A 23,140-nucleotide genomic window follows, 5' to 3' on the forward strand; every position below is an offset into this window, starting at 1 on the left:
GGATTGAGAGGGTTTTTTTGTTGTTGTTGTGCAACTATGGTTGTAGAGAAAAGAACAACCCTACCCCCTTTGTGAAGTTTGGCTGGGGTGGGAGTGGGGGCGGAGCCGGGCAGGGGGTGGATTCCGCAGCAGCAACTCCCCGGACGCGCGCAGGCCTCAAAGCCCCCCAGCTTCCGTGCCCCCTCGACCCTGAAACTTGGAGCAGGGTAGGGTTCAGTATGAAGCCCCCGGACCGCCCCGCCCCTGGCCGCACTGACCGGATACTGGGGGTTATGGGGGGCATGCTGCGCGCATGCGCCCTCCCCGGGCAGGAGGGGGTAAGAATGGGGGCCCGCGGTGGGGTCGGGGGGTCTTTCGGGGCCTTCAGGAGGGCTGCACCCACAACTCAATTTATCCGAAAACGAGTTCTGCGGGGCAGTCTCAGGAATCCATGAGTTCCATTAAGAGGGCCATAGCCCCGTTCTGGGAGACCCTTTTATAATAATGTGGATTTTGACAGGTGAAAGAAGGGGAAGGGGGTGGTCAGGGCTGCCCAAGAGGGCGGGCTCCTTACGGTGGTTCTGTCCCCGCAGCCCCCGAGGAGAAGCCCCCTAGGGTCGGGGGGTACCGAGCCAGGGTCTGAACGTAAGGAGGGAGATCACAGAATGGATCGCGAACACGAGGTCCTCCCCTGGGCTCTGCAGCCCGGTAAGAAGCTGGGGGTGGGGTGGGGCACAGTTTGCCATCCTGCGCCAAGTGACGAATTCAAAAATATTCTGCTCTTATTAGCATAAAGTTCTCATCTAATTAGCATGAGACCCATTTAATCGCAGAGACCGCCACTATTCTCGCCCTCGAGTTCGATGTGTGCCCCTATCTCAGCCGGTTCCGAGCCCCCGCAGGCGGAGTGTCCCCGCGCCCCACCCCTGGCCCCTCGCCAGCCCGGGCTCCGGGACTTCGCCTTAATTGGCCATTAGTCTAAGCTGGAGTCCCGGGGCCTGGAGGAAAGAAGGTCCTGAGACAGGGCGGCACTTGTGTTGTGTTCCCCCACAAAGAGCTCCCCATGCACGCACCCCATACCGGGCGGGCCTTTCTCCATCCCCGCGCGGCCGGGGACAGCCCCAAACCCAGGACATCTTCGCACAGGCCAAGGCCCCATCCACCGAGTCCTTCTTCACCGCAGAGGCCAAGGGGAGACCTGGGCAGACCCTGCCGACAGGCTGAACCCCTAACCCCAGCGCTCCGCAGAGCCCGGGATGCGGGAGGGAGGGGGACCCCGGGGCGGGGGATCCCAGGCTGGGCAAGGGAAAAAGCGCTGGGGACGTGGAGTGGGAACGTGGTGGTGCCTGGGGGAGGGGCGATCGGGGCGGGAACCCGGCGCAGGCTGGAGGGGGAACGCGAGGGAGAGGGCGGAGCTGGGCCGCAGAGGCCCCGCCCCGTGGCGGCCCCGCGGCCCGGCCTGTTATTCCGCTTGCCGCTCCGCTGGGACCCGCACCGCGCCAGTGGCTCGGGGGTCAGCCCCCGCCTCCTCCCCGGCCCGGGCCTAGAGACACCCCCAACCAGAGGCCGGAGACAGCTGGAGCGGCTGCCGCATCCCGGCCCAGCCTCCCCTACCATCCCTCCCCCTCCACTGGACATCTGGACCTTGGGCCCCCGCACCGACAGGGTTCCGGAAACCCTCCCCGCCCAGTCCGGCGGCCGGGGCCCGCGCCTCCCTCTCTCCAGAGCCCCCCAGCACGCCTCAAGACTAGACTTCCGCCTACCCCTGGACACCTCCTCCCGGTCCCCTCCCTCCCCCAGTCCCACAGCCTGGACCAGGGTAGGAGGGAGGGGGGGTGTGCGCCCGGCGCCGTCCCCGCCCCGCCCCCCTTGAGTCCCCCTGCATGGCCGGCCCGGGTGGGGGGCGAGGGGGGGCCCGGGCGCCATGCGGGGGGAGCACAAAGGGGGTCGCTGTGCCTGTCCCCGTGTGATCCGAAAAGTGCTGGCAAAATGCGGCTGCTGCTTCGCCCGGGGGGGACGTGGTGAGTGCCAGGTCGAAAGGGCCCAGTGTTGAGTTGGGGGCGGGCTGGGGGTTCAGGGCTTCTGTTTGCCCTGGTCCTCCGGATTTATGTGTTTTCCAGGAAAGTGGTTTCTTAAGCGATCTCTGAGGTCCCTTCCGCCTCCAAATTTCTGTTAGTTCAAGTTAAGGAAATTGGGGACGGGGCAGGGAACTCATCTCTTTCCCTTAATCAAATGAGTTTGAGAAAAAACCCACCACAATCCCCTTAGGCCTAGAAACGGGTATCTTCCCTCAAACCTTTTGCTAAGAATCTACTTCTGAAGAGGGTCAGGGGAATGGAGGAATGAGAATGAGGGGGTTCTACAAGGGGCTTTATAAGGAATCATAGCTCTTCTGTCCCTGAGCCCAGGCCAGAGATAACCCTGATGGACACTCCTCACTGGCCTCCTCTGTTGGGTCTATGCACGGGTTGGGGAGGTGGGCTGCAGAAGTCTTCTTTTTATAGTGATTACTGCAATTGGTGGAGGAGGGGACTGGGAGTGGCAGATGGACCCAGCTGATCCTCCCCCCTTCCCAGAGAATGGTCTGTACCCATTGAAAGGGGGAGGGTTGTAGGAGAGCAGATGGCCACCCCCAGCTTCCAGTGTCTGCCCAGATGGCTGCCCCCGCCCTCATATCTATGCTATGCTCAGGATATGGGGAACCTCCACATGTAACTGGGGTTTCAGGCCTGGAGAGCCAGGTGTTTACCTTACTGTGCTTTCTCCCAAGGGTGCCCTGGTGAAAATTTCTATCCTGGCCAACTCAAATGAGGATGGCAAGAGAGTGAGCCTTGGGAGAGAGAGGCTGAGCATCATGGAAAGGAGACCCTGGGAGTTCGCTGGGACCTTGAGTCTGGAGCTGGGGCAAGGTCTATCACCTCCTTTCTTTTTCCTCCATTAGAATCCTATTCCATTGCTGGCAGTGAGGGGAGTATATCGGCTTCTGCTGCCTCCGGACTGGCTGCCCCCTCTGGCCCCAGCTCTGGCCTCAGCTCTGGCCCCTGTTCCCCAGGCCCCCCAGGGCCGGTCAGTGGCCTGAGGAAATGGTTGGATCATTCCAAACATTGTCTCAGTGTGGAAACTGAGGCAGACAGTGGTCAGCCAGGACCATATGAGGTGAGCAGGGAATGCCACAGACGCATGTAGGACATCCATGAAGGACGCTGGCAGAGAGGGCAAGTTGGGGCTACCCAGCTACTGTCCCTGACCTCTGACACTTGATTTCTGGCCCCCAGAACTGGATGTTGGAGCCAGCTCTAGCCACAGGAGAGGAGCTGCCGGAACTGACCTTGCTGACCACATTGTTGGAGGGCCCTGGAGATAAGACGCAGGTGTGAGGACAGGCTCTGGGGAGGCTCCTTTCTCTCAAGGGGCATTCATTTGCTCACCCTAGGATGCTCTTTCCTTCCAGCCACCTGAAGAGGAGACTTTGTCCCAAGCCCCTGAGAGTGAAGAGGAACAGAAGAAGAAGGCTCTGGAAAGGAGTATGTAAGTGTCCACAGCCCCTCCCTGCAGTTGCACACCTTCCAGAAGACTGTCCCTCACATTTTTGATGAGTTTCCTCAGAAGTTGGCTATGATGATGAAGGGGAGGAATGAGGAACGGGCTGAACCAAGGATGCGCTCTGATGCTGAAGTGGGGGCGCCCTCCTGCTTTCATCCTAGGTATGTCCTGAGTGAACTGGTAGAAACAGAGAAAATGTACGTGGACGACTTGGGGCAGATTGTGGAGGTAGCTCCCTTTACCCCTTCCCAGCCTGTCCCTCCTGCCCTTTCCATCTGCTCAGGGCTATTTTCAGGAGGTGCCCGGATGCTCCTCTGTCCCATCTCTCAAACCTCCCCACTCCTGGACCTTCCTACTCTGGGGGCAGGGCGGCTCCGACCAGGGACAGGGAGGTGGAACACACCCTGGATATGTGTACAGGAGCAGCATAAAGGTGGTGAGGGGGCCACCACATGCTCATGACCCAACCTCAACCTTCCCACAGGGTTACATGGCCACCATGGCTGCTCAGGGGGTCCCCGAGAGTCTTCGAGGCCGTGACAGGATTGTGTTTGGGAACATCCAGCAAATCTATGAGTGGCACCGAGAGTGAGTGGTGGAACCTGAGAGCCAGGTGCCGGGGAGGGGCCTCCTCTGTATCTGTATCCCAACATCAGCCCACTGCGACTTAAGGAATGTTTGGAGAAGTTTTGTAGGGCACAGTACCAGGGCAGACAGCTCGAAACTGCGGGGAGTGCGCGAGGTAGGGGTTCTGAAATGTATTTGACCTGCCCTCCTCTACCAACCCCTCCAGCTATTTCTTGCAGGAGCTTCGGCGGTGTTTGAAAGATCCTGATTGGCTGGCTCAGCTATTCATCAAACACGTGAGGCTTGAGGGGGCGGAGCCTGGGGCGGGGCTTAGGAATGAGCTGGGATTCTCTGGACATGTGTCCTCCCTCCTTGCCTATCCTGCTCTCTCTTAAATATTACCCCTCTTAGGAGCGCCGGCTGCATATGTATGTGGTGTACTGTCAGAATAAGCCCAAGTCAGAGCATGTGGTGTCGGAGTTTGGGGACAGCTACTTTGAGGTCAGTGGCTGAGATGCCTTGGTGGGAAGGAGGACAGAATTGGGACTTTCCAGGCTGCATAACCACCTTGTCCCTGTCCCCAGGAGCTCCGGCAGCAGCTGGGGCACCGCCTGCAGCTGAACGACCTCCTTATCAAACCTGTGCAGCGGATCATGAAATATCAGCTGCTGCTTAAGGTCAGGACCCCCTTTTTCCTGGGGGCACAGCTGGCTGGCACAGCTGTTTCCTCATTCATCTCCCTGGAGTTCTTACGGCTCCCCCAGACTTCCTGAGGGCCCTCAACCGTGTCTTCATGGGAGGATGTCAGAGCTTCTAAGGGTGTCCTCATGACCTCCCTGAGAGTTTCTTCTCTCTGTCTTAGGATTTTCTCAAGTATTACAGTAGAGCTGGGATGGATACTGCAGAGCTAGAGGTGAGGACCCCAGGTCTTCCAGGACGCGCCATGTGCTTCTTATCCTCTTAGTCCCTGTTCCCCCAGCCCCTTGGGTGTTTTACAGCTGTCTGGTTTTTAGTGGGAGGCTGGTTGGGGTTGAGACACTGTCTGAAGAGGCAGCTGGCTGAGAAGGCCTCTTTCCCAATAATGACTCTCTTCGCCAACAATGCGCCTCCCTCACCTGTGTCCCAGCAAGCTGTGGAGGTCATGTGCTTTGTGCCCAAGCGCTGCAACGATATGATGACGCTGGGGAGATTGCGGGGATTTGAGGTACGGAGATAGACAGGAAACTGGAGGCCCGATTCGCTTCTGCCCTAGTCCTAGCACTCTGGAGGTCCTTATGGGGAGTTGTCATTTCCTGGGGCTGACCCCATGGTCGGTTGGTTGGGCATGTCAGACAAGGGAGGGAGGAGCAAAGAATTGCCCTTTCTCTTCTTGCTCTTCTTCCAAGGCCACTATTCTTTTGGTTTCAGGGCAAACTGACTGCTCAGGGGAAGCTCTTGGGCCAGGACACTTTCTGGGTCACTGAGCCTGAGGCTGGGGGGCTGCTGTCTTCCCGGGGTCGAGAGAGGCGCGTCTTCCTCTTTGAGCAAATTGTCATCTTCAGTGAAGCCCTGGGAGGAGGAGTGAGAGGTGGAACACAGCCTGGATATGTATACAAGAGCAGCATTAAGGTGGGGAGAGGGCCACGACAGAGGGCTTGGACAGAGAGGGCATGAGGCCTCTGAGAGGATATCTCAGAGGAGCCAGAGAGGGCCTGAGGAATCTGGGGGCTGTCTCCTATCTGCCAATTCAGGTGAGCTGCCTGGGACTGGAGGGGAACCTCCAAGGTGACCCTTGCCGCTTTGCACTGACCTCCAGAGGGCCAGAGGGTGGGATCCAGCGCTATGTCCTGCAGGCTGCAGACCCCGCTGTCAGTCAGGCCTGGATCAAGCATGTGGCTCAGATCCTGGAGAGCCAGCGGGACTTCCTCAACGGTGAAGTTCTCATCCTTTCTCCCCGATGTGCTCTCAGCCCCTTGAGCTCCTGAATCCCTCACTGCCCAGTCTCCAGTCCCTACCCTCTGAGCATGGCCCCTCCCCTTTTCCACTCCTAGCTCAAAATTTGATAGGATCCCCTAAAGCCCCATTCTGCCACTTTGCCCTCCCTCCTCATTAGCTGACAGGGAGGGAGGGCAAAGTGGGAGAATGGTACAGGCCCTAGGGAAGAGACCTATCAGAATGGTAACCCTTCTGTTCCTCTCTTTGCTCCAGCATTGCAGTCACCCATTGAGTACCAGAGACGGGAGAGCCAGACCAACAGCCTGGGGCGGCCAGGAGGGCTTGGGGCGGGGAGCCCTGGGAGAATTCGGCTTGGAGATCGGGCCCAGGGCAGTGCACACACACCCATCAATGGCTCTCTCCCCTCCCTGCTGCTGTCACCCAAAGGGGAGGTGGCCAAAGCCCCCTTGCCCCTGGATACACAGGTATGATGAAGAGTTCCCTGGTTGTAGGGATAAAAAGGGGAGAGCCTCTCTTGTCCTGGGACCCCCAAACTCCCTCCCCATATCATTCCTTCCTTTTATCTGGCCCTTCCTACTTCCCATCCCTTCCCCTCCTCCCCTCCATTTTAACTCTGGAAAAGCTGATAGTCTCAGATAATCTAAGATATCTGGCAAGAGGAGGTGGCTTGGCTAGGGACTTAAACTGAAAGGAGAGAAGTGAGGGTAGATTTCTGGCCTTTTTGATCCTCTGACTTGAATCTTTTCTTCAGGCCCTCGGTGACATCCCGCAGGCTCCCCATGACTCTCCTCCAGTCCCTGCAACTCCAAACACCCCTCCCTGCCAAGCCAGACTTGCCAAGCTGGATGAAGATGAACTGTAACTGGTGAAAACCATGGGGGTGGTGCTGACTCAGTCGCCTATTCCCAAGGAGCTTCAGGGCAGTCCTTCTGGCACTGCTCCAGAATTCTTCCTTCTTGGTGTGTCTGGAGGGTGGGCAAGGCTGGGAGAGCTATCAACTTGGAGGAGAGCACCTAGACCCAAGGACTTTTTTCCACCCAAGGAACGCAGGTTCCTTCCACTCCCACCTCTATGCATGCATCATGGTCCCCCCAAAAGGAGGATATGTGGGTGGGTGGGAGGGCTGGGGCAGGGGCCAGATAGAAATTATTGATTTTGTTTCTTAATTTTGTTTTTCCTGTTTTCTGAGAATAAAGATTTTGTTATATCATGAGGCTGCTGTATTGGCAGAGGGAAGGGGAGGCTGTAGTGGGGGCAGGTGGAGTGAAATGATATGGAAGAGAATGGTTGGCCCAGCCATTGGAGGAGGGGTCTGGTGAAAGGAGAAGGAGACAGGGTGAAAGGTAAAAGACGTTGCTATCTTTGTTCCTTAACCACAGTTGCAGCATCTCTCAATCCAGACCTGAGGCATGGAACCACTGGAAAGCCCTAGATTATTCTTTTTTTTTTTTTTTTGGTAGAGTCAGGGTCTCACTATGTTGCCCAGGCTGGTCTTGAACTCCCGTGCTTAAGTAATCCACCTGCCTTGGCCTCCCAAAATGCTTGGATTACAGCCGTGAGCCATTGCACCTGGCCAGCCCTAGACTCTTGATGTATCCTCTTTACCCATCCCTTCTTTCCCCCTACTGACCCTCTGGTCTAGACCCCACCAGAAAGCTCAATGCAGTGTGACTTCTCATCATTCCCTCAACACCCAGATACTAAAGCACAAAATGCCCAATGTACCTTTCCTTCTGAGGCTGCCACTTGCAGCTGAGGGAGGATGAGAAGGTGGAGAGGATCCTGGGGGCTGTGGCCTTTTCCTGTCTCTGGGTCTCCTTATCTTTGCTCTCTGCGAGGTTGTAAGCCGTGTTCATAGTGAGCAGAAGGGGATTCTTCTTCAAGCTGTGGGCCCAAGAATGGAGACCCCAAGGGGGTCTTCACCCCTCCCAACTTCTGGGAGAACCGCTGGAACAGAGAGAGCCAAACATACAGACAGCCATGTCCAGATGCCCTGTCCTGGGTCCTTATGCATCTGTGTGTCCACTGTGTCCATTCGTCCCTTGGGCTCAGTCACGTGCACTTGGGCTTCCTTAGCAGACAATAGACTGCTGGGGTGGAAGGGTGAGGAGGAGAGCTGGAGCCTCCCTGTGGGCCCGAGGTCCCTCTGGCCGACAATGCGGGGAGGGATCTCTAAGGGGGGGACAGGACGTATCGCCCAGATAAGACTTCTGGGGAACAATAGGAGGAATTGAAGAGGGGAGACCCACCCTCACTGCACCACACCCCCAGGGCTTTGGGGTCATGGACTGGGGGACCAGAGGGTCATGGGGAGGGGTGCTGAAGATTCTTGCAAATGGAGGAGGGGATCCTGGCAAACAGCAGGATTCTGGAGTTCAGAACCTTTGTATTTCTTTAGGAACCATAGGGACACATGAGGTGGGTGGCTGACTCCTTTGCACTTAGTTTAACCACGTATGTGCTTTTGAGTGCCCACTTTGTGAACAGCATTTTTTTTTTTTTTTTGTCTAAGATGGAGTCTTGCTCTGTCGCCCAGGCTGGAGTCCAATGGTGCCATCTCGGCTCACTGCAACCTCCACTTCCTGGGTTCAAGGAATTCTCCTGCCTAAACCTCCGGAGTAGCTGGGATTACAGGCGTGTGCCACCACGCCCAGCTAATTTTTGTACTTTTAGTAGGGGCAGGGGTTTCAACATGTTAGTCAGGCTGGTCTGGAACTCCTGACCTCAGGTGATCTGCTCACCTTGGCCTCCCAAAGTGCTGGGATTACAGGCGTGAGCCACGCCTGGCCTGTGAAAAGCATTTCAATGTAATAAATGGTGCCTAAGAAAAAATTTCCTATGGGTTCAGTATTTCCCCTGAGGCTCTAAACTGGGCCCAGCCACTACTCACAGAGGTGTGGGTCCTGGTTCTGTCCAATCCACGTGGGCTACATTCCATGTCAGTAGGACATGAAACTGCAGAGGCCAGAAGAGCCCCTGACAATTTTTTGGAGCCAGCTGTGCTCCATGAAGATGTGGGTCTGGGTGTGGTTCAGAATGGGCACTGAACTTTCTTGCTCTGGCGGGGAGAACGCTGCAGCTCAGGGAAGGACCAGTGACCCAAGAGGAACCAGCCTCTGTCTCTGCCGATGGGGAAAGGAACCGGGAGTGAAGTGAAAAGTCTAAGGAGAGGTAAATAGTGGGTGTTGAGTGTTGGGGTGCATTTGCCTTTCGGCCTCTCTGTCTCTCTAATCTCAACATATTTCCACAATCACCCGAGCCAGCGATCGGATCCGGCCAAGGATGTCTGCGGAAATGCCTAACAGAGACTCTCCCTCCTCTAGCCGCAACTCTCGCCAGACCCGAGAAGGTCCTCAACAGAGGGTGCCGTCCAGGGCCGGATTGGACCCTGCTTCGTGGGAGGCGGGACTCAGGGCTAGTGGATGGAGGGGTATTTAAGACCGTGCGCAATTGGAGGTGGCCAAGGGCATAATGAGCGGGATTCAGGGCGCCGGGACCTACCCAGGCCCGGGGGACACCTCCGATCTTAAGTACCCCCTGGGAACCAGGCTCAGGGAAGCTCTCACCGAGGATCGGTTCCATCAGCTCTTCGGGAGCGAAGAGCTGGAGCCGGAGCGACCTGTAGAGCGCCGCTTTCCCCGGCTCTGCGGACTGTGGAGGCTGCGGGCTCGCTCCTGTTCCAGGACGGGGGCGTGGCGCCTGCTGCTGGCTCTGCTGCCCCCGCTGCACTGGCTGCCCCATTACCGCTGGCGGGCCTGGCTGCTCGGAGATGCGGTGGCTGGAGTGACCGTGGGCATCGTGCACGTGCCCCAGGGTGAGAGGCCCTAACACCAGCCTGTCAGGAGCACAAGCTCTAGAGGGCTTCCGGGAGGAGGCGTAGGGAGCTGAGAATCCGGGAGCAGGTGGTGGGTTCGTGCCGCTGAGGGTGGGAGAGAGGAATCTGAGGCCAAGTTTGGGGTAAGGACTGTGAGCGCCATCAGATCCCCACCTCCACCTCCCCTCATCTACCTGCAATCCTGCCAGAAGCCTTGGACAGGTTCTGGCTCAGAGAACTGGAGAGAGGCACAAAACGCCAGACCCCCAGGACTTGGCCACAGGATCTCTGACCTTGTCTACCCCATGACCTCCCACTGAGGCCCATTAACCCCTCAGTTCCCTCTTGAGGCATAATTTAGCATCCTTGATGCCAGCCCATAGGAGTGTGGGAAGGGGATGAGTCCTGGAGCTTGGGCAAGGTCTCCTCCCCACAGCACACCTTTCCTTCCACTTCTATCCCAGGCATGGCTTTTGCCCTCCTGACCTCCGTGCCCCCGGTGTTTGGACTCTACACTTCTTTCTTTCCCGTCCTCATCTACAGCTTGCTGGGTACTGGGAGACACCTGTCCACAGGTGAGTGACCAGGGACTTCCAATGACTCCTCTTCCCTGTGGGGTGGAAATGGACAGGGGCGCTTACTTCCCGTCTTCCTTATTTCCCTCTTCACCTCTCCCACCTTCACTTCCTTCCTTGCCCAACCCTGCCAGGAAACTGACCTAGGCAATTCTCCTAGAGTGGGTGCAAAGAGATGGGAGATTACTTGAACTTTTTTCCCCTATGAAATTTGGTTAAAATGAACATCTCAGGGACTCAGAAGGGGAAGAAGAAGTGCATAGGCAGAGAATCTGCAGGAGAGAGCAGTTTTTGTCGACTGGTGCAGCTCTTCGTGCCCCCTAGTCTTGACGGGGCAGCAGCCTTCCTGGAGAGCGGAGTCTGGCAGCAGCATCTCGGCCCCAGAGCGTGGAGCCTGAGCTGTTGCCCTGCCCAGGGCTGCCCAGCTCGTGATGTCTGCATGTGTCCCCCGTGGCAGGAACTTTCGCCATACTTAGCCTCATGACAGGCTCGGCTGTCGAGCGGCTGGTGCCAGAACCCCTTGTGGGGAACCTGAGCGGAATCGAGAGGGAGCAGTTGGACGCTCAGCGGGTTGGGGTAGCTGCGGCCGTGGCCTTCGGCAGCGGGGCGCTGATGGTGAGGGAGGACCCGGGGAGGACCCTGGGGGATCCCTGCTTGGGGGCCAGGGAAATTGGGCAGGCGGAGAGAGAGGGACCAGCCTCCGGCTTGGTTTCGGGAGGGCTGAGGTGCGCGCGGCTGCTCTGCTTCTCCTCTAGTTGGTGACTGCGCGTCTTCTCCCCCGCAGCTGGGGATGTTCGCGCTGCAGCTCGGCATCCTGTCCACCTTTTTGTCGGAGCCTGTGGTCAAGGCGCTGACCAGCGGAGCCGCGCTGCACGTGCTCGTGTCCCAGCTGCCGAGCCTCTTGGGGTTGTCCCTCCCCCGCCAGATCGGCTGCTTCTCTCTCTTCAAGGTGGAGTTGGGAGAAGAGAGAAGCGGCTTCTAGAGGTCCTGGGAATAAGGAAACTCGAAAAAGGAGGAAGGATGGAGGGTGGAGGGATAGTGTGTGACAAGGGCGCTGGAAAGGTTGGAGCCACGTGGCTGAAAGGGGGCCCTGCGGAGGTGGAAGCCCTGGTGGCACTTGGGAGAGAGGGCCTCGCTCTGGGGGCCCGCGCCGGGGCTCACGAAGCCTGGCACGGGGCCCTCTGCTCATCGCCCCTGCCCGCAGACGCTGGCCGGCGTGCTGACTGCGCTGCCCCGGAGCAATCCGGCTGAACTGACCATCTCGGCGCTCAGCCTGGCGCTGCTAGTGCCGGTCAAGGAATTGAACGTGAGATTCCGAGACCGGCTACCCACGCCGATCCCGGGGGAAGTCGTCATGGTGAGGATGGCCGTGTGCGCCGGCCCCTGCCCGCACAGACCCTGCCGTCCTGTGGGAACTGGCCGCTGCCGCCCCCTGGTGGAGTGCAGAGAGGCCACCGACCAGAGGGCCGGCTCACACTCACTTTCCCAGGCCTCCTAGAGGAGAACACTTTGACCTTCCACAGTCCCCGTAGACACTGACACGCGTCTCTCACGGAGCCCCCTCTAGACCTCTTAGAGTACCTTCCACCATCCTACAGCGCTCCCTTGAGGTCTTGCTGGTCACAGCACCTTCTCTGACATCTGTCCTCACCAGGGTCCTTCTCTGTAATTCACAGTGCACTCCACCCTCCACCGATATTTCTCTCTCTCCTCCACTAAATAAACGTTCCGCATCTCCACAGATGCCAGTATATCACTAGATGTTGCCCAGCTTCTCTCTTTGGAAGGCTCACTGGCATCTCTTCATATCCACCATCCTTCACAGAAGCCTCCTCTTACTTCTGCCATTCCAACGCTCTGTGGCCTCAGGCATACATCATTCCTCTTTCCCAGCTCCACATTCCAAATCAGTTGTCAGGCCCCCATGGCAAGCACATCCTGCTCCCCCAGGTGCTGGGCTCCTGCAACCAGCTAGGCCTGCATTATGGTCCCCTCTCATGCTCAGCCCTTCTAGCTTTTGCCAGGGCCCCCAACCCTTCCCCTGCCTTCATTTTGCTCTATCTCTCAGGTGCTTCTGGCCTCTGTGCTCTGCTTCACCTCTTCCCTGGACACAAGATACAACGTCCAGATAGTAGGGCTGTTGCCTGGAGGGTAAGACAGAACAAAAAGACGCCAGCTTTCTCTTCTCCCACCTCTCCCACCCAACACTTCCTTTTATCTCCACCCCCCCCCATTTTCTCTGCCTTCCCTATCTCACTGCAGCACCCAGCCCCTCCTCACCATGGATCCCTCCCTCTCCAGATTGCCCCAACCCCTCCTTCCCAACCTGGCTGAGCTGCCCAGGATTCTGGCTGACTCACTGCCCATCGCACTGGTTACTTTTGCGGTGTCCGCCTCCCTGGCCTCCATTTATGCAGACAAGTATAGCTACACTATTGACTCCAACCAGGTGGGACTCTGACTGTGGACCCCAACCCTCTCATCTGACTCCCCACCATACCTTTGTCTCTCCTGCTTCATCTCACTGCATCCCTCCAGGAGCTCCTGGCACATGGCGCCTCCAACCTCATCTCCTCCCTCTTCTCTTGCTTTCCCAACTCGGCTACGCTGGCCACCACCAGTCTACTAGTGGATGCTGGTGGGAAAACACAGGTAAGAGGACATCCTTGGGCAAGGAGAAAGGATGGGCCATCCAGGCAAGGTGGTGGTGGTGGAGGAACAGGTGGAAAATGGCTAGATACCCAGGTGGCATCTATATAGAGAAGAATGGGGATCTGTGAGGGAGGGCGAGTGAGGGGGTAGAATTATAGATAGGAGGGATGGAAAATACCAATGTTCCATTAAGACCTTTGTAGGCTCTAAGCACTAAAAAGTTTATGGTGCTCCGATGTGGTCAAAATTAAAAACACAAAACCATAAAGTAAACTTAAGAGATAAAACTCTTATTTTTTTCACACAATGACATTGTATTTTAAAAGAAATATCACATATCAAAGTCTCCCCCTAATATTTTTGGTTTCCCTTACTTTGCTGGTACCCCAAGCACGTGGTTAGCCTGCTTATAGGATAATCCCACAGTGGCTTTTAAGATGGAGGTGGGCTGCAAAACTTGGGAACTTGAACAGACATCTATGGGGAGACTGGTGAATGATATGCATTTAATTAATCAGGGGAAGGGGAGGGTTAGATGTGAATGGCAGAATATTAAGAAGGGGGTTGTGTGGAAGGAGATTTGGGAGAAGGGAGACTTCTGAGGAAGATAAGGCAGAGTGGGCAGGGAGACCAGCTCTCACGTTGGCGGGGGGAGGCTCCCTTCCTTTTTTGCTTCCGCCCCTCCTTCCCTCTAGCTGGCAGGCCTCTTCTCCTGCATAGTGGTTCTGTCGGTGCTACTGTGGCTGGGGCCCTTCTTTTACTATCTGCCCAAGGTAAGGAGCAGAGGAGGCGTGAGCATGGCTGGGAGGGGTGGCTGTATTCCAGGACATTGAGGTAGTCAGCCCACCTCCTCTGCCTCAAGGCTGTCCTGGCTTGCATCAACATCTCCAGCATGCGCCAGATGTTCTTCCAGATGCAGGAACTTCCACAACTATGGCGCATCAGCCACATGGACTTTGTGAGAAATGGCATTATCCCCAATTGCCCCCCCCCCATCTTTTTGGCATCCCCAGCCTCTGCCCTAGACCAAAGCAAATTGTCTGGTCCTAAGCTCTGCAACCCACCCACTCCCTCAACACAAATAACTCCTAATACCCTTTACTCACAGGCAAGGGAAAGGGTGGGGTTTGAAACCCTTGGGCCTGAATATTTGTAACTTCCCAATTAGTGCAGGTCATTACATTTGGTGTGTGTCCCATTCAATCACTCCTGTTATTTCCCTCTGTTATGCTTTCTACTCCTTCCTGGGTCATCTCTCCCCATCACTTGCCTTGGTAGTCACTGCCCTGGATCTCTTTCCTCAGCAGCGATGGCCTGGCTTTTCTTTTGGGCAATCCACCCCCTCCCTGTATTGCAGGCTGTGTGGATGGTCACATGGGTGGCTGTAGTGACCCTGAGTGTGGACCTGGGCCTGGCTGTGGGTGTGGTCTTCTCCATGATGACTGTGGTCTGCCGCACCCAGAGGTGGGCACAGAGATGAGTGGAGTTGAGGTCGGGGCAGGGGAGAGAATGAGGTGCTTGGGATGACTGCCCAGCCAGGCCAGGCTAAACTGGAAATCTGACCCCATCTTCTTCCCTAGGGTGCAGTGCCTGGCACTTGGACAGGCTGAGGGGACAGAGCTCTACAGGCCACTCAAAGGAAGCCACAAGGTGGGTGAGCTGCAGCCAAAGAAGGAAAGGAAGATTGGCCTCACATGTTTCTCTGACCCTCTGACCTCTTAGCTCCTTCAGGTCCCAGGGCTCTGCATCCTGAGCTATCCAACACCGCTCTACTTTGGGACCCGTGGGCAGTTTCGCCGCAACCTGGAGTGGCACCTGGGGCTTGAAGAAGGAGGAACGGTGAGGGAGCTTGGTTTAGGAGCGATGTGGATCCTCAGGAAGTGGGAGGCAGGTGGGCATTCTGAGGGGACCCTTGTGCTCAAGGGGTGCATGTTTATGCTCTGTCTGGGAGTGGTGACTGCCCTTCTTTACTCATAGGAGACTTCAAAGCCAGATGGCCCAACCGTTGCAGGTGAGATGGGATGACGAGAAGGAAGATTTGGGCATGCTGCCTGGTGGCACCTGGGTACTCCTGTCTTCTCCCATTCTAGTTGCTGAGCCTGTCAGAGTGGTGGTCCTAGACTTCAGTGGTGTCACCTTTGCAGATGCTGCTGGGGCCAGAGAAGTGGTGCAGGTGAGGGAGAGGGTAGGTTGCAGAGACACCCCTTATCATCTCACTCATACCCTCTGATCTGGGACTTCACCCCTTTGCCCCCTCCCTGCAGCTGGCCAGCCGATGTCGAGATGCTAGGATCCACCTCCTCTTGGCTCAGTGTAATGGTGAGATGTGTGGAGAAGGGTGGGGTCCAGTGCCTGGGCAATGACTGGATGCCTGCAGGAGGGAAAAGGACCCGGTGTGGATTTAGGGTCTCAGAGCCTGACACCTTCCCCCATAGCCTCGGTGCTGGGGATGCTGACCCGGGCAGGACTCCTGGACAGGGTGACTCCAGATCAGCTGTTTGTGAGTGTGCAGGATGCAGCTGCTCATGCCCTGGGGAGCCTGCTAAGGGGACAGTAGCACCAGGCGCAGGAACTGGGAGGTGCCGGGCTGCAGAAAATGAGGCAGGGGTAAGTGACTGGAGACCCAGGAAGAGGGGTTTGGGAAAGGGTCTGTGGAGAAAGATCAAGAAAAAGGTGGGGCCAGAATGAATAGTGGATTGAAGACCAACTCAGAGAGCCTGGGTTGAGCTATGGGTGAAGAGCTGAAGAACTCAGATCCCTAAGTTGGTGGGGTACCCCTGAGAGGACTGCCACATTTCAAGAGAGAGGGGTGCTTAATCTATTCCTGACATGTCTCCTCTTTTCTCCAGGAACCCACTGACCATAAGATTTGCACAGCGTGGGTCTGACCTCATCACTTGGAGTGCAGAGGGCCCCAGTGACATGTGTGTGATGAGGACCGTGACCCCTGAGCCCCCTTACCTAATGTAACTAATAAAATGAAGCTGAGTGCTTTGGAATCCATGAAGTGAGTCTAACTGTTTGCACAGGGACTCTGGTGCCCCTTCTTTTGTGCCCACAGCATTGCAGAGACACACTAAGAATGGCTTTTACCATGTGTTCACCAGCATGTGCACAGAGTACTGGATTTGAAGATGCAGGTGAAGGGCACTGTCTTGAGATTATGTGTTGGAGAATTTCCCCACCCCTTCAGTCCCAAGAAGATGAGAGGACAGACAGTGTTTCCACCTTAGGTTCTTAGAGTCCCCCTGGGCTCTTTGGCACTTGGAAAGTGATCCCCCCATTTCCTGCCCCATGAGAATGGGGAGAGGGGAGGACTTGGCACTGGCTGTGGGAGAGGTTATGGCTCCACCAGGCCTCTGGGCACTCGAAAAAGGAGGGGTGTTACCAGGACAACCCCAATTGGGCATCCAGTTTGGAAGGGAAAGAGTGAGGAACTAGGGGCTCAGGGACAGTCAGTAGAGTGCTCACAGGGTGGTGGGGTTTGCTGGAAATTCCTGGCAGGGACAAGGAGGCAGGCCCAGCCTGACAGTCAGAAATCCCCTACGGGCCATCACTGGGAGGTCATGCACTGCAGCCGGTGTTTGAAGAAGAGCAGCCGGTGTTTGGCCATTTGGCTCTCGTCCAGTGATCCTGGGTAACGGTACCGGGCGTAGGTCTCTGCCCCGGCATCCCTTGATGTCCAAGGCAGCTTCAATTTGGATGCATGATCTACCACGACGTCGGAGCAGGAGCCAACCTGAAGGGAACCAAGCCCATCCAGGAAGAATTCTGGGGGTAGAGGGGAGTGCACAATAAGGCGTCCTGAGGGTGCAGAAGGCTGACCACTAAGGGAGAACTCAAATTTGGGGCATGCAAAGTGTGTGCGCAAAGACTTGTTTCTAAGGACCTGGAGCATGTAAATCAACTCCTGGGTCTCACTTTTACTCTTGTGTAGATGGAGTCAATGTACTTGTGCTTTGAAAACGGAAAAACCTACCCCCACTCCCAGAGGTTAAATAAAAGCCAGATGGATTGCATCGCCTGTAGTCTGAATTAGGGGAAGCGCTGGAAGTAGAGTAGGGATGGCGGGAACAGTGGTGGAGAAGTTTATGGGGGCCCAGTGGCTGTGCCGAGAATGGAGGATTAAAGGGTATGCAGGGCTGGGAGAGGGTGGGTCTCTCGCCCAGGTGTAGGTCTTGCTAAATCACTGCGGAACTGTTCTAGGGTTCCCAGTGGAGGCTGGGCGCAGGTGTGGCAGAGGAGAAACCAGGAACCTTGTGCCAGCGCCTCGTGGGGCTGCTGAGAGGGTCGGCCGGGAGGGGGCGCCACTCACCCAGGTGAGCCACGCGGCTGAGGCGGGGATCGAAGCCGACCTCGCGCACCTTGTCAGTCCGCGCCAGGAAGAAGTTAACCACACCGTCGGTGACCACGCAGCCTGGGAAGCCGACGAGCTCGTGGTGGAAGCCGCGCCTTTGCCGGAGGCAGTTCCCGAGGCCTGGGGCGCCGGGATCCACGCTCAGCAGCTGCCGGTAGGTGGTGGCGAAGCCGGAGATCTCGCGCACCGCGCCCCCGACCTGCAGGGAGAGGGAGGCTGGCTCCAGGAGGGCCGGGGACCAGGGACCCGAAGGGGGCAGATCTGCGCTCCGGTGCCTTCGGGGGTACCCCTGCTCATCCTCTTCTGCTCCACCCCTGCAGGACCCAGACAGTTCCCAGGCCCCACTTCGTGGTCCTCTCTGTCCCAGGGCTGGCCGTTCCTGGCCGCAGGGCCCCGCCGTGGCCTTAGCCTGTTCAAGGCCCTTCTCCACCCCACATCCTGCGGCCCCTGCCCTACCAGGTCTAGCGGCGTCCGCTCCAGCACGTCCACAAGCCTCTCCAGCCGCGTCCGTGCCGTGAAGACGAAGTCGTCATCCACCCACAGCACGTACTTGGTGGTTACTTGGGACACGGCCAGATTCCGGCCCGCGAACCAGCCCTGGTGGAAAGGTGCATGTAGTTGGGGAGGCTGCAGAATAGGACATGGCCCTCTGCCACCTTTCTTTCTCTCCGCCGACCCTTCTCAGCCTGTGTCCTTCTCCTGACTTTTGAGTGCTTTTGAATGGCCGGGAATTAGGTAAAAAAAAAATGCAGATCCCCACAGAGGTTCCGAGTCAGTGGTCTTGGAATGCGTTTAGTTTCTGTGTGCATTTATTTATTCATTCATCAGCTATTTTATTGAATGCCATCAGGCACTAAGCACCATTCTAAGAACGCAGAGAGAATTTCCTGCTCCCACAAAGCTTACATTCCAGGAATCCTCATGCTTAACGGGCACCCCATGGTTCTGAGGCAGGTGGTCTTCGAATCACCACCCTGGAGGCGGCTGCAGATTGAGGGTGCCCCCCTGAGGGAGTCCTCTGGCCTCCATTCCACCTGCCAGCTGCACACCTTGCCGAAGGGCATGAGATAGTGCTCCACGTAGGGGCCGCTAACGCGCTCTGGCTTGTCGCTGTCGTCAGCGATGACCACGGTGACTGTCGGGTAGAAGCGGCGGATACTGGCGAGGAGAGCCCGTAGCCGATCATAACGGAGGAAGGTCTTGGTGGCAATCGTGACTAGAGCGCTGATGTTGTACTGTGCTGAGATTGAGGGCACATGGTTGGGTGCAGACAAGGAGAGTTGGGAGAGAGGAACAGGTAGATATCCCCTCCCACGGCTGTCCTCTCCCACTGTGCTCCCCACCAAGGTGGATCTAATACATCCCTGCCCCTACCAGCCTCACCTCCCTTGGGTAGAGACCCAGGTGGGTACAGCCGAGGATTGGGGGGGTGTCTTATGCGGATGGTGAAGGCAGCCTCATGTCCCTCGGTGGAGAACCGGACTGGGAAGAAAGGACATGGCATTTGACCCTGAAGGGTGGGACAACATTCTGTTTTCAGCCAATCAATATTTAAGTGCCTACTCTGTGTCCCACCTTTCTAGGCCTTGGTGGACGAGAACACAAGGTTCTTACGTTCACAGAACTTACATTCTAATGGGTAGGAGAAAAACAATAAAAAAGTTTTAAGTAAAACTAACCATTATTGAGCATTTACTATGTGCCAGACCCTTTAAAAAATGGCCTTAAATATATGCATTCATTTTATTCTCATGATAACCCTATTAAGTAGATTCCTACAACAGAAAAAGAAGCCGAGACACAGAAAAGCAACTTGCCACATTTACACAACTATTAAGCAACAAAGCTGATAGGAACCTAGTCAGTCTGGTGCCAGGCTAAGAAAATTTAAAAATTCAGATACTGGTAAGTATTGAATGGAAAATAAGACAAACAAGTAATGTAATAGTGAAGAGGAGACATTTGGGCTGAGATTTAAATGACAAGAAGGAGCCAGTCTGCAAAAATCTGGGGAACAGCATTCCAGGCTGAGAAAACAGCAAGTGGAAGGCTCTAAGGTCGAAGCAAACTTCGTGCAACTAACAAGCTTTGGGGAGAAGCAGGAGGGCTCTTAGGCCCCTTTTGCTGGAGGAGAAATGTAAACCCAGGAAGGTAAAGGCCTTTGCCCCCTAGTAAGGGTGAGTTGGGAGTATAGTCTTCTAACTCCTTGGACAGGTCTCTTCCTGAGGCCCTACGGTTGGCCTAAAGGGGAGACACACCCAAAGCTTGAGTTTCCCTCTGGCCTGCTCCAGCCCCAGATGAACAAAGGCCTCTTCTCTCCCTCTCTGGCCCCGCTGGTCCAGTTGAAGCACCCATTGTGTGGCTGGACAGCTCTGGCCATAGCCCAGATACCTCCCACGCCCTCTGCCATTTGACCACTCCAGCCTTTCTGGTTCTTCTCTGTTTGGCCAGCCTGCCCCTCTCTTCACCCAGGCCTCACACCTGTGTCTGCTGTGTTGGTCTGGTAGCTTCGGCTGCTGTAAGTGACCAGTTGTAGTTGCCTGTTGAGTTGGTCCAGCCCTGAGCTGACAAGGGTGAGATCTGCCTGCCCCGCTCCAGTGAGAGTTACTCCAGTCACTTCCCCTGCCACATCCCAGGTGCCCAGGGAGGCAGTCAGGTTCACCTAGGAGGGATTGGAGAGTTAGGGCCCAGGCCCACTTCTTGCCTCCCTGATTCCTCCATCCTTCTCTTAGTAGCCCTGCCTCCCTCCCAGCATTCTTGATGCCCACCTGGCCTCCTCGCCTTCCTGTTTTCTCTCACCTGGTATACCTCCTGACCAGAAGCTGCCTGAAGGCTCAGCCCTAGGAGAAAGGATGGGGGATCAGGATTACACAGACAACCCTGAATTCTTTCTCGTTTTCTCTCCCTGCTGTCACCACACACAATAGAGAACTTTCCACCCATTCTTCTTATTGAGGCCTCAGCAGGGGACACTGTATAACATAGCCTACAGTGACTGATTTTTGAGCCTTTCCTATCAAAGCTTGCCCTATGGCCTGCCCTGCCCACCACCTAACCAATGGTTAGTCAGCAAAAAATAGATCCTTCCCCCCAAAAACTCCCATTATAGTCTTCTGAAATTCCTAGAGTCCCTTCTGTCCTCACCTCCCACCTCCTAAGCCCCCTTCTGACCTTAAGTCCCCTTTTCATCAGAAGTTCCCACCTCCCATTCCGACCATCACTTATTCTTTCTCACCCAACCTTGGGCTCTGCCATCTGCACTGTGGCTGAGGTCATCCTTTGGGACCCTCCTTCCTACCTGGCACCAAGATGCTCCTGAGGGGCTGAACTTCCACACCCTGCAGGGGGTACTGGAGTGGGGAGTTGGCAGGGGCTATGAGAAGTTGGTCAGCTGGGGACTGGCTCCTGGCAGTGGAGGAAGGAGAGGAGAGATGAGAGTCCAGGGGGAGAGGGGCTCTCCCTCCTGGACACAATCACTGCTCTCCCCATGTGGCGTCATGCCCTTCTTTCAAGCTGGTACCTTGACAGAAAGGCCTGGAACTCCTGCTCTCTTGTGGCGGAGGCAGTCCTCAGCTCTGCAGGGTCAAAGGCCTTGGTAAGGTCAATGGCTTGGACTTGTTTCTGGAATGGGAGGGGAAGGCCCCTCCCACTGGACTCACAACTGCAGTTGTTCTGAGCCAGCAGCCTGAAGGGGGTAGTGAGGGTCATCAGAGCCTCGCTACGACTCCATTGATCGCATAAACACTGACACAGCACCCCACACCTTGGTCCTGCAACTCTGTCCATCTAGGATCTGTCTCCTTAAACGCTGCCCTTCAAATAGTCCTCGGGATGGGGACCAAGGTTCTGATGATCCAGCCCCTAAATCTGGATTTTAGAGTTGTAGGATAGGGCCAGTTGCTAGGATTTCAGGAGCTGCCCACCCAGCATCCAGGACTCCACCTGGAATCTCTTCTCATGCCTGAATCGGCACCTCAGGGAGTCTTTCAGGGCCCTCCCTTGACTGCACAACCTCCCACGCCCATCCCCATCCTCATCCCCTTGGCAAGGTTCAGAGAGAACAGATTTTCCCCAGCCCAAGCCTCAGCAGCCTCCCACTTCCACCTCCCAGTTCACTCCACACAACCCGTCAGGAGAACACAGGCATCTGAACCCAGCAGTGGAGGAAACAAAAGCCCCTAGACCACCCCGGGCGAGCGCCGCGCTGCCGCCGCCGCTGTCGGCACTCACCCGACTACTTGCTCCTTGATCCTGACCGAAATGTGTGCGTAGCGGGGCTCAGGAGCAAGATCTGGCAGCTCTGGCCTGCGGGGGCTCTGCGGGGGCGCCCACGGCGCAAGAGGTGCCCAGAGGCCGGGCACGTCCCGGGTGCTCGCGTACAGGAGCCCCAGCGAGGCGCAGGCGAGCAGCAGGACCAGCGCGAACAGGGCCCGGCGGCCCAGCCACATCCTAGGTGTGGGTAGGGTGGGGAGTGAGAAAGGGAGGGAGGGAGGGCAAGGGCTGGGCCCTTGGCCCCCGCGACCTCAGAGGCTCCTGCCGGCTCCCAAGGGCTCACTCCACTCCACACACCGCGATAGGGTTTGCACTGCCAGTCTCGGTCTTCTCGGTACCCCTCCCTTCACTTCCCGGGCCCTAGGGACTCCCGGCCTCCTTTCTTCTCACCCTCTCCTGCATCTTGGTTTCCTCTCACACCCGAGGCCTGGCATCTTAATGCGGAAGACATTTGGATGCCGCGGTTCCGACGCGGCCATGCGTGAGCAGAAAAGCCCCGCTCTATTAGGAGCGGCGCCCCCAAGCCCGCCGCCTACCCTGGCCGGCGCGCCCCCCACTCCTCAGTCCGAGCATCACCTGGGCCGGGGTGGGCTGCGGAGGGCGGCTCCACACCTAGCCTGTCACAAAAATGCAGAATCATGCCCGTGCTGGCGGGCGCCCCCGGCGGAGGTGACCCGATGAGTGGCCTCGGGAAGCGGCGCGGGGGACAGGGTGGACTGGGAAGCGCGCCTCCTCCCGCCTTCTGCTCCTCCTCCCTCGTCGCCCACCGGGCACTGACCTGTCTAACGCTCTAAGGCAGCCGCAAAATTTCGGTCCGGGCTGTGCCAGGCTCTCGGCCCCGGCCTGAGGGTCCTCATGGGGCTTGGGGCTACCCGATGGGGGAGCTGGGCGTGAGCCTGAAGGGTGTAGGGGACCCTCCTGCCTCTGGAGCGCGCCCGACCCCTCCCGCCTTGGAACTCTCCCGGCTTTTGTGAAGCGCTGCGCGGTGGCGGTTCTGGGCGTTTCCTGCCCGGGGTCGGTTGGCGAGGCGCGAGGACCAAGTTCAGAGTCACTTGCACCCCAGCCCTGGGGGCAAAACTGGGGATCCCTGGCGCCGCGTCCCAAAGGCAGCACAGGGAGGGCTCCGGCAGCTGCTCGGCTCCTCACACCGCAGGGCAGTGCGGCTCAGCTCCCGGCTGATTGCGGCTGCTCCGGCTCCGCGCGGGGAATGCGAGCGCCCCGGCGCCTTCTGGTGGGCGCGGAGAAAACTGCGGGGGCGCAGAGCAGACGCGGGAAGGTCCTCGCTCGTAGCCCCCAGGCCTTCGTCTCTAAACCCTGGCATCTCAACCGCCTGCTCCCAAGACCTGCCATTCCGTTGCCTGCTCGTTCTGAGCTTGTAGGCAACCATGAGCAAATAAGGCTTTGGGAGAAGGTGGGGCGGGGGCGCGCTAAAACCCACGTCAAGGA

At 57.1% G+C, this 23,140-nt stretch overlaps 3 protein-coding genes across 8 annotated transcripts; 2 read left to right on the forward strand and 1 right to left on the reverse strand.

Annotated features, from left to right (window-relative positions):
- Positions 1-118: 118 nt before the first annotated feature.
- Positions 119-7,235, forward strand: ARHGEF25 (Rho guanine nucleotide exchange factor 25). Of its 3 annotated transcripts, XM_012469759.2 has the most exons (16): positions 119-317; positions 573-687; positions 2,921-3,135; positions 3,255-3,350; positions 3,431-3,507; positions 3,684-3,750; positions 4,007-4,110; positions 4,316-4,385; positions 4,501-4,590; positions 4,674-4,766; positions 4,952-5,002; positions 5,216-5,293; positions 5,497-5,697; positions 5,820-6,000; positions 6,277-6,488; positions 6,776-7,235. In XM_012469759.2, exons 1-16 carry the CDS (start codon positions 219-221, stop codon positions 6,884-6,886), a joined length of 1,860 nt encoding a protein of 619 aa, XP_012325182.1. In that variant the 5' UTR covers positions 119-218; the 3' UTR covers positions 6,887-7,235. The 3 variants fall into 3 exon arrangements, with proteins under 3 accessions (XP_012325182.1, XP_012325184.1, XP_012325183.2); XM_012469761.2 differs by lacking the exons at positions 119-317; positions 573-687 and adding an exon at positions 1,444-2,000; XM_012469760.2 differs by lacking the exons at positions 119-317; positions 573-687 and adding an exon at positions 2,777-2,888 and having other exon boundaries at positions 3,032-3,135; positions 6,776-7,127.
- Positions 7,236-9,073: 1,838 nt separating this feature from the next.
- Positions 9,074-16,175, forward strand: SLC26A10P (Solute carrier family 26 member 10). 3 transcript variants are annotated; one of them, XR_010343001.1, is made up of 19 exons: positions 9,074-9,195; positions 9,288-9,838; positions 10,303-10,413; positions 10,871-11,028; positions 11,198-11,362; positions 11,618-11,770; positions 12,482-12,564; positions 12,715-12,862; positions 12,952-13,065; positions 13,761-13,838; positions 13,928-14,023; positions 14,423-14,529; positions 14,646-14,715; positions 14,788-14,904; positions 15,043-15,076; positions 15,156-15,238; positions 15,330-15,384; positions 15,501-15,672; positions 15,915-16,175. XR_010343001.1 is itself a non-coding variant. In XM_064377281.1 (17 exons), exons 1-17 carry the CDS (start codon positions 9,496-9,498, stop codon positions 15,620-15,622), a joined length of 2,037 nt encoding a protein of 678 aa, XP_064233351.1. In that variant the 5' UTR covers positions 9,178-9,495; the 3' UTR covers positions 15,623-16,175. The 3 variants fall into 3 exon arrangements, 1 of the variants encoding a protein (XP_064233351.1); XR_010343002.1 differs by lacking the exon at positions 9,074-9,195 and having other exon boundaries at positions 9,759-9,838; positions 14,797-14,904; XM_064377281.1 differs by having other exon boundaries at positions 9,178-9,838; positions 15,501-16,175.
- Positions 13,264-22,823, reverse strand: B4GALNT1 (beta-1,4-N-acetyl-galactosaminyltransferase 1). 2 transcript variants are annotated; one of them, XR_001110192.3, is made up of 11 exons: positions 21,653-21,885; positions 20,943-21,107; positions 20,721-20,827; positions 20,222-20,262; positions 19,904-20,084; positions 18,806-18,904; positions 18,472-18,662; positions 17,879-18,019; positions 17,381-17,621; positions 16,537-16,836; positions 13,264-15,436 (listed from the first exon to the last, which is right to left on the reverse strand). XR_001110192.3 is itself a non-coding variant. In XM_012469764.2 (11 exons), the coding sequence occupies exons 2-11, from the start codon at positions 21,868-21,870 to the stop codon at positions 16,619-16,621; spliced, it is 1,602 nt and encodes a 533-aa protein (XP_012325187.2). In that variant the 5' UTR covers position 21,871; positions 22,473-22,823; the 3' UTR covers positions 13,267-16,618. The 2 variants fall into 2 exon arrangements, 1 of the variants encoding a protein (XP_012325187.2); XM_012469764.2 differs by adding an exon at positions 22,473-22,823 and having other exon boundaries at positions 13,267-16,836; positions 21,653-21,871.
- Positions 22,824-23,140: the final 317 nt, after the last annotated feature.

The sequence above is a fragment of the Aotus nancymaae genome, unplaced genomic scaffold (genome assembly GCF_030222135.1).
Source record: "Aotus nancymaae isolate 86718 unplaced genomic scaffold, 86718_ANA_hifiasm-v0.15.2.pri h1tg000016l, whole genome shotgun sequence".
NCBI classification, from domain to species: domain Eukaryota; kingdom Metazoa; phylum Chordata; class Mammalia; order Primates; family Aotidae; genus Aotus; species Aotus nancymaae.

Excerpts from the sequence above, each read along its gene's own strand:
- ARHGEF25 (XM_012469759.2), top strand. The coding sequence starts at position 219 with ATGAAGCCCCCGGACCGCCCCGCCCCTGGCCGCACTGACCGGATACTG. Across the intron at positions 688-2,920 it reads CCCCTGGGCTCTGCAGCCCG|AATCCTATTCCATTGCTGGC; the intron begins GTAAGAAGCTGG and ends TTCCTCCATTAG. Across the intron at positions 3,508-3,683 it reads AAGGCTCTGGAAAGGAGTAT|GTATGTCCTGAGTGAACTGG; the intron begins GTAAGTGTCCAC and ends CTTTCATCCTAG.
- SLC26A10P (XM_064377281.1), top strand. The coding sequence starts at position 9,496 with ATGAGCGGGATTCAGGGCGCCGGGACCTACCCAGGCCCGGGGGACACC. Across the intron at positions 10,414-10,870 it reads TGGGAGACACCTGTCCACAG|GAACTTTCGCCATACTTAGC; the intron begins GTGAGTGACCAG and ends CCCCCGTGGCAG. Across the intron at positions 11,771-12,481 it reads TCCCGGGGGAAGTCGTCATG|GTGCTTCTGGCCTCTGTGCT; the intron begins GTGAGGATGGCC and ends TCTATCTCTCAG.
- B4GALNT1 (XM_012469764.2), bottom strand. The coding sequence starts at position 21,870 with ATGTGGCTGGGCCGCCGGGCCCTGTTCGCGCTGGTCCTGCTGCTCGCC. Across the intron at positions 21,108-21,652 it reads ATCAAGGAGCAAGTAGTCGG|GCTGCTGGCTCAGAACAACT; the intron begins GTGAGTGCCGAC and ends TACCCCCTTCAG. Across the intron at positions 18,905-19,903 it reads GACCAACACAGCAGACACAG|TCCGGTTCTCCACCGAGGGA; the intron begins GTGTGAGGCCTG and ends CTTTCTTCCCAG.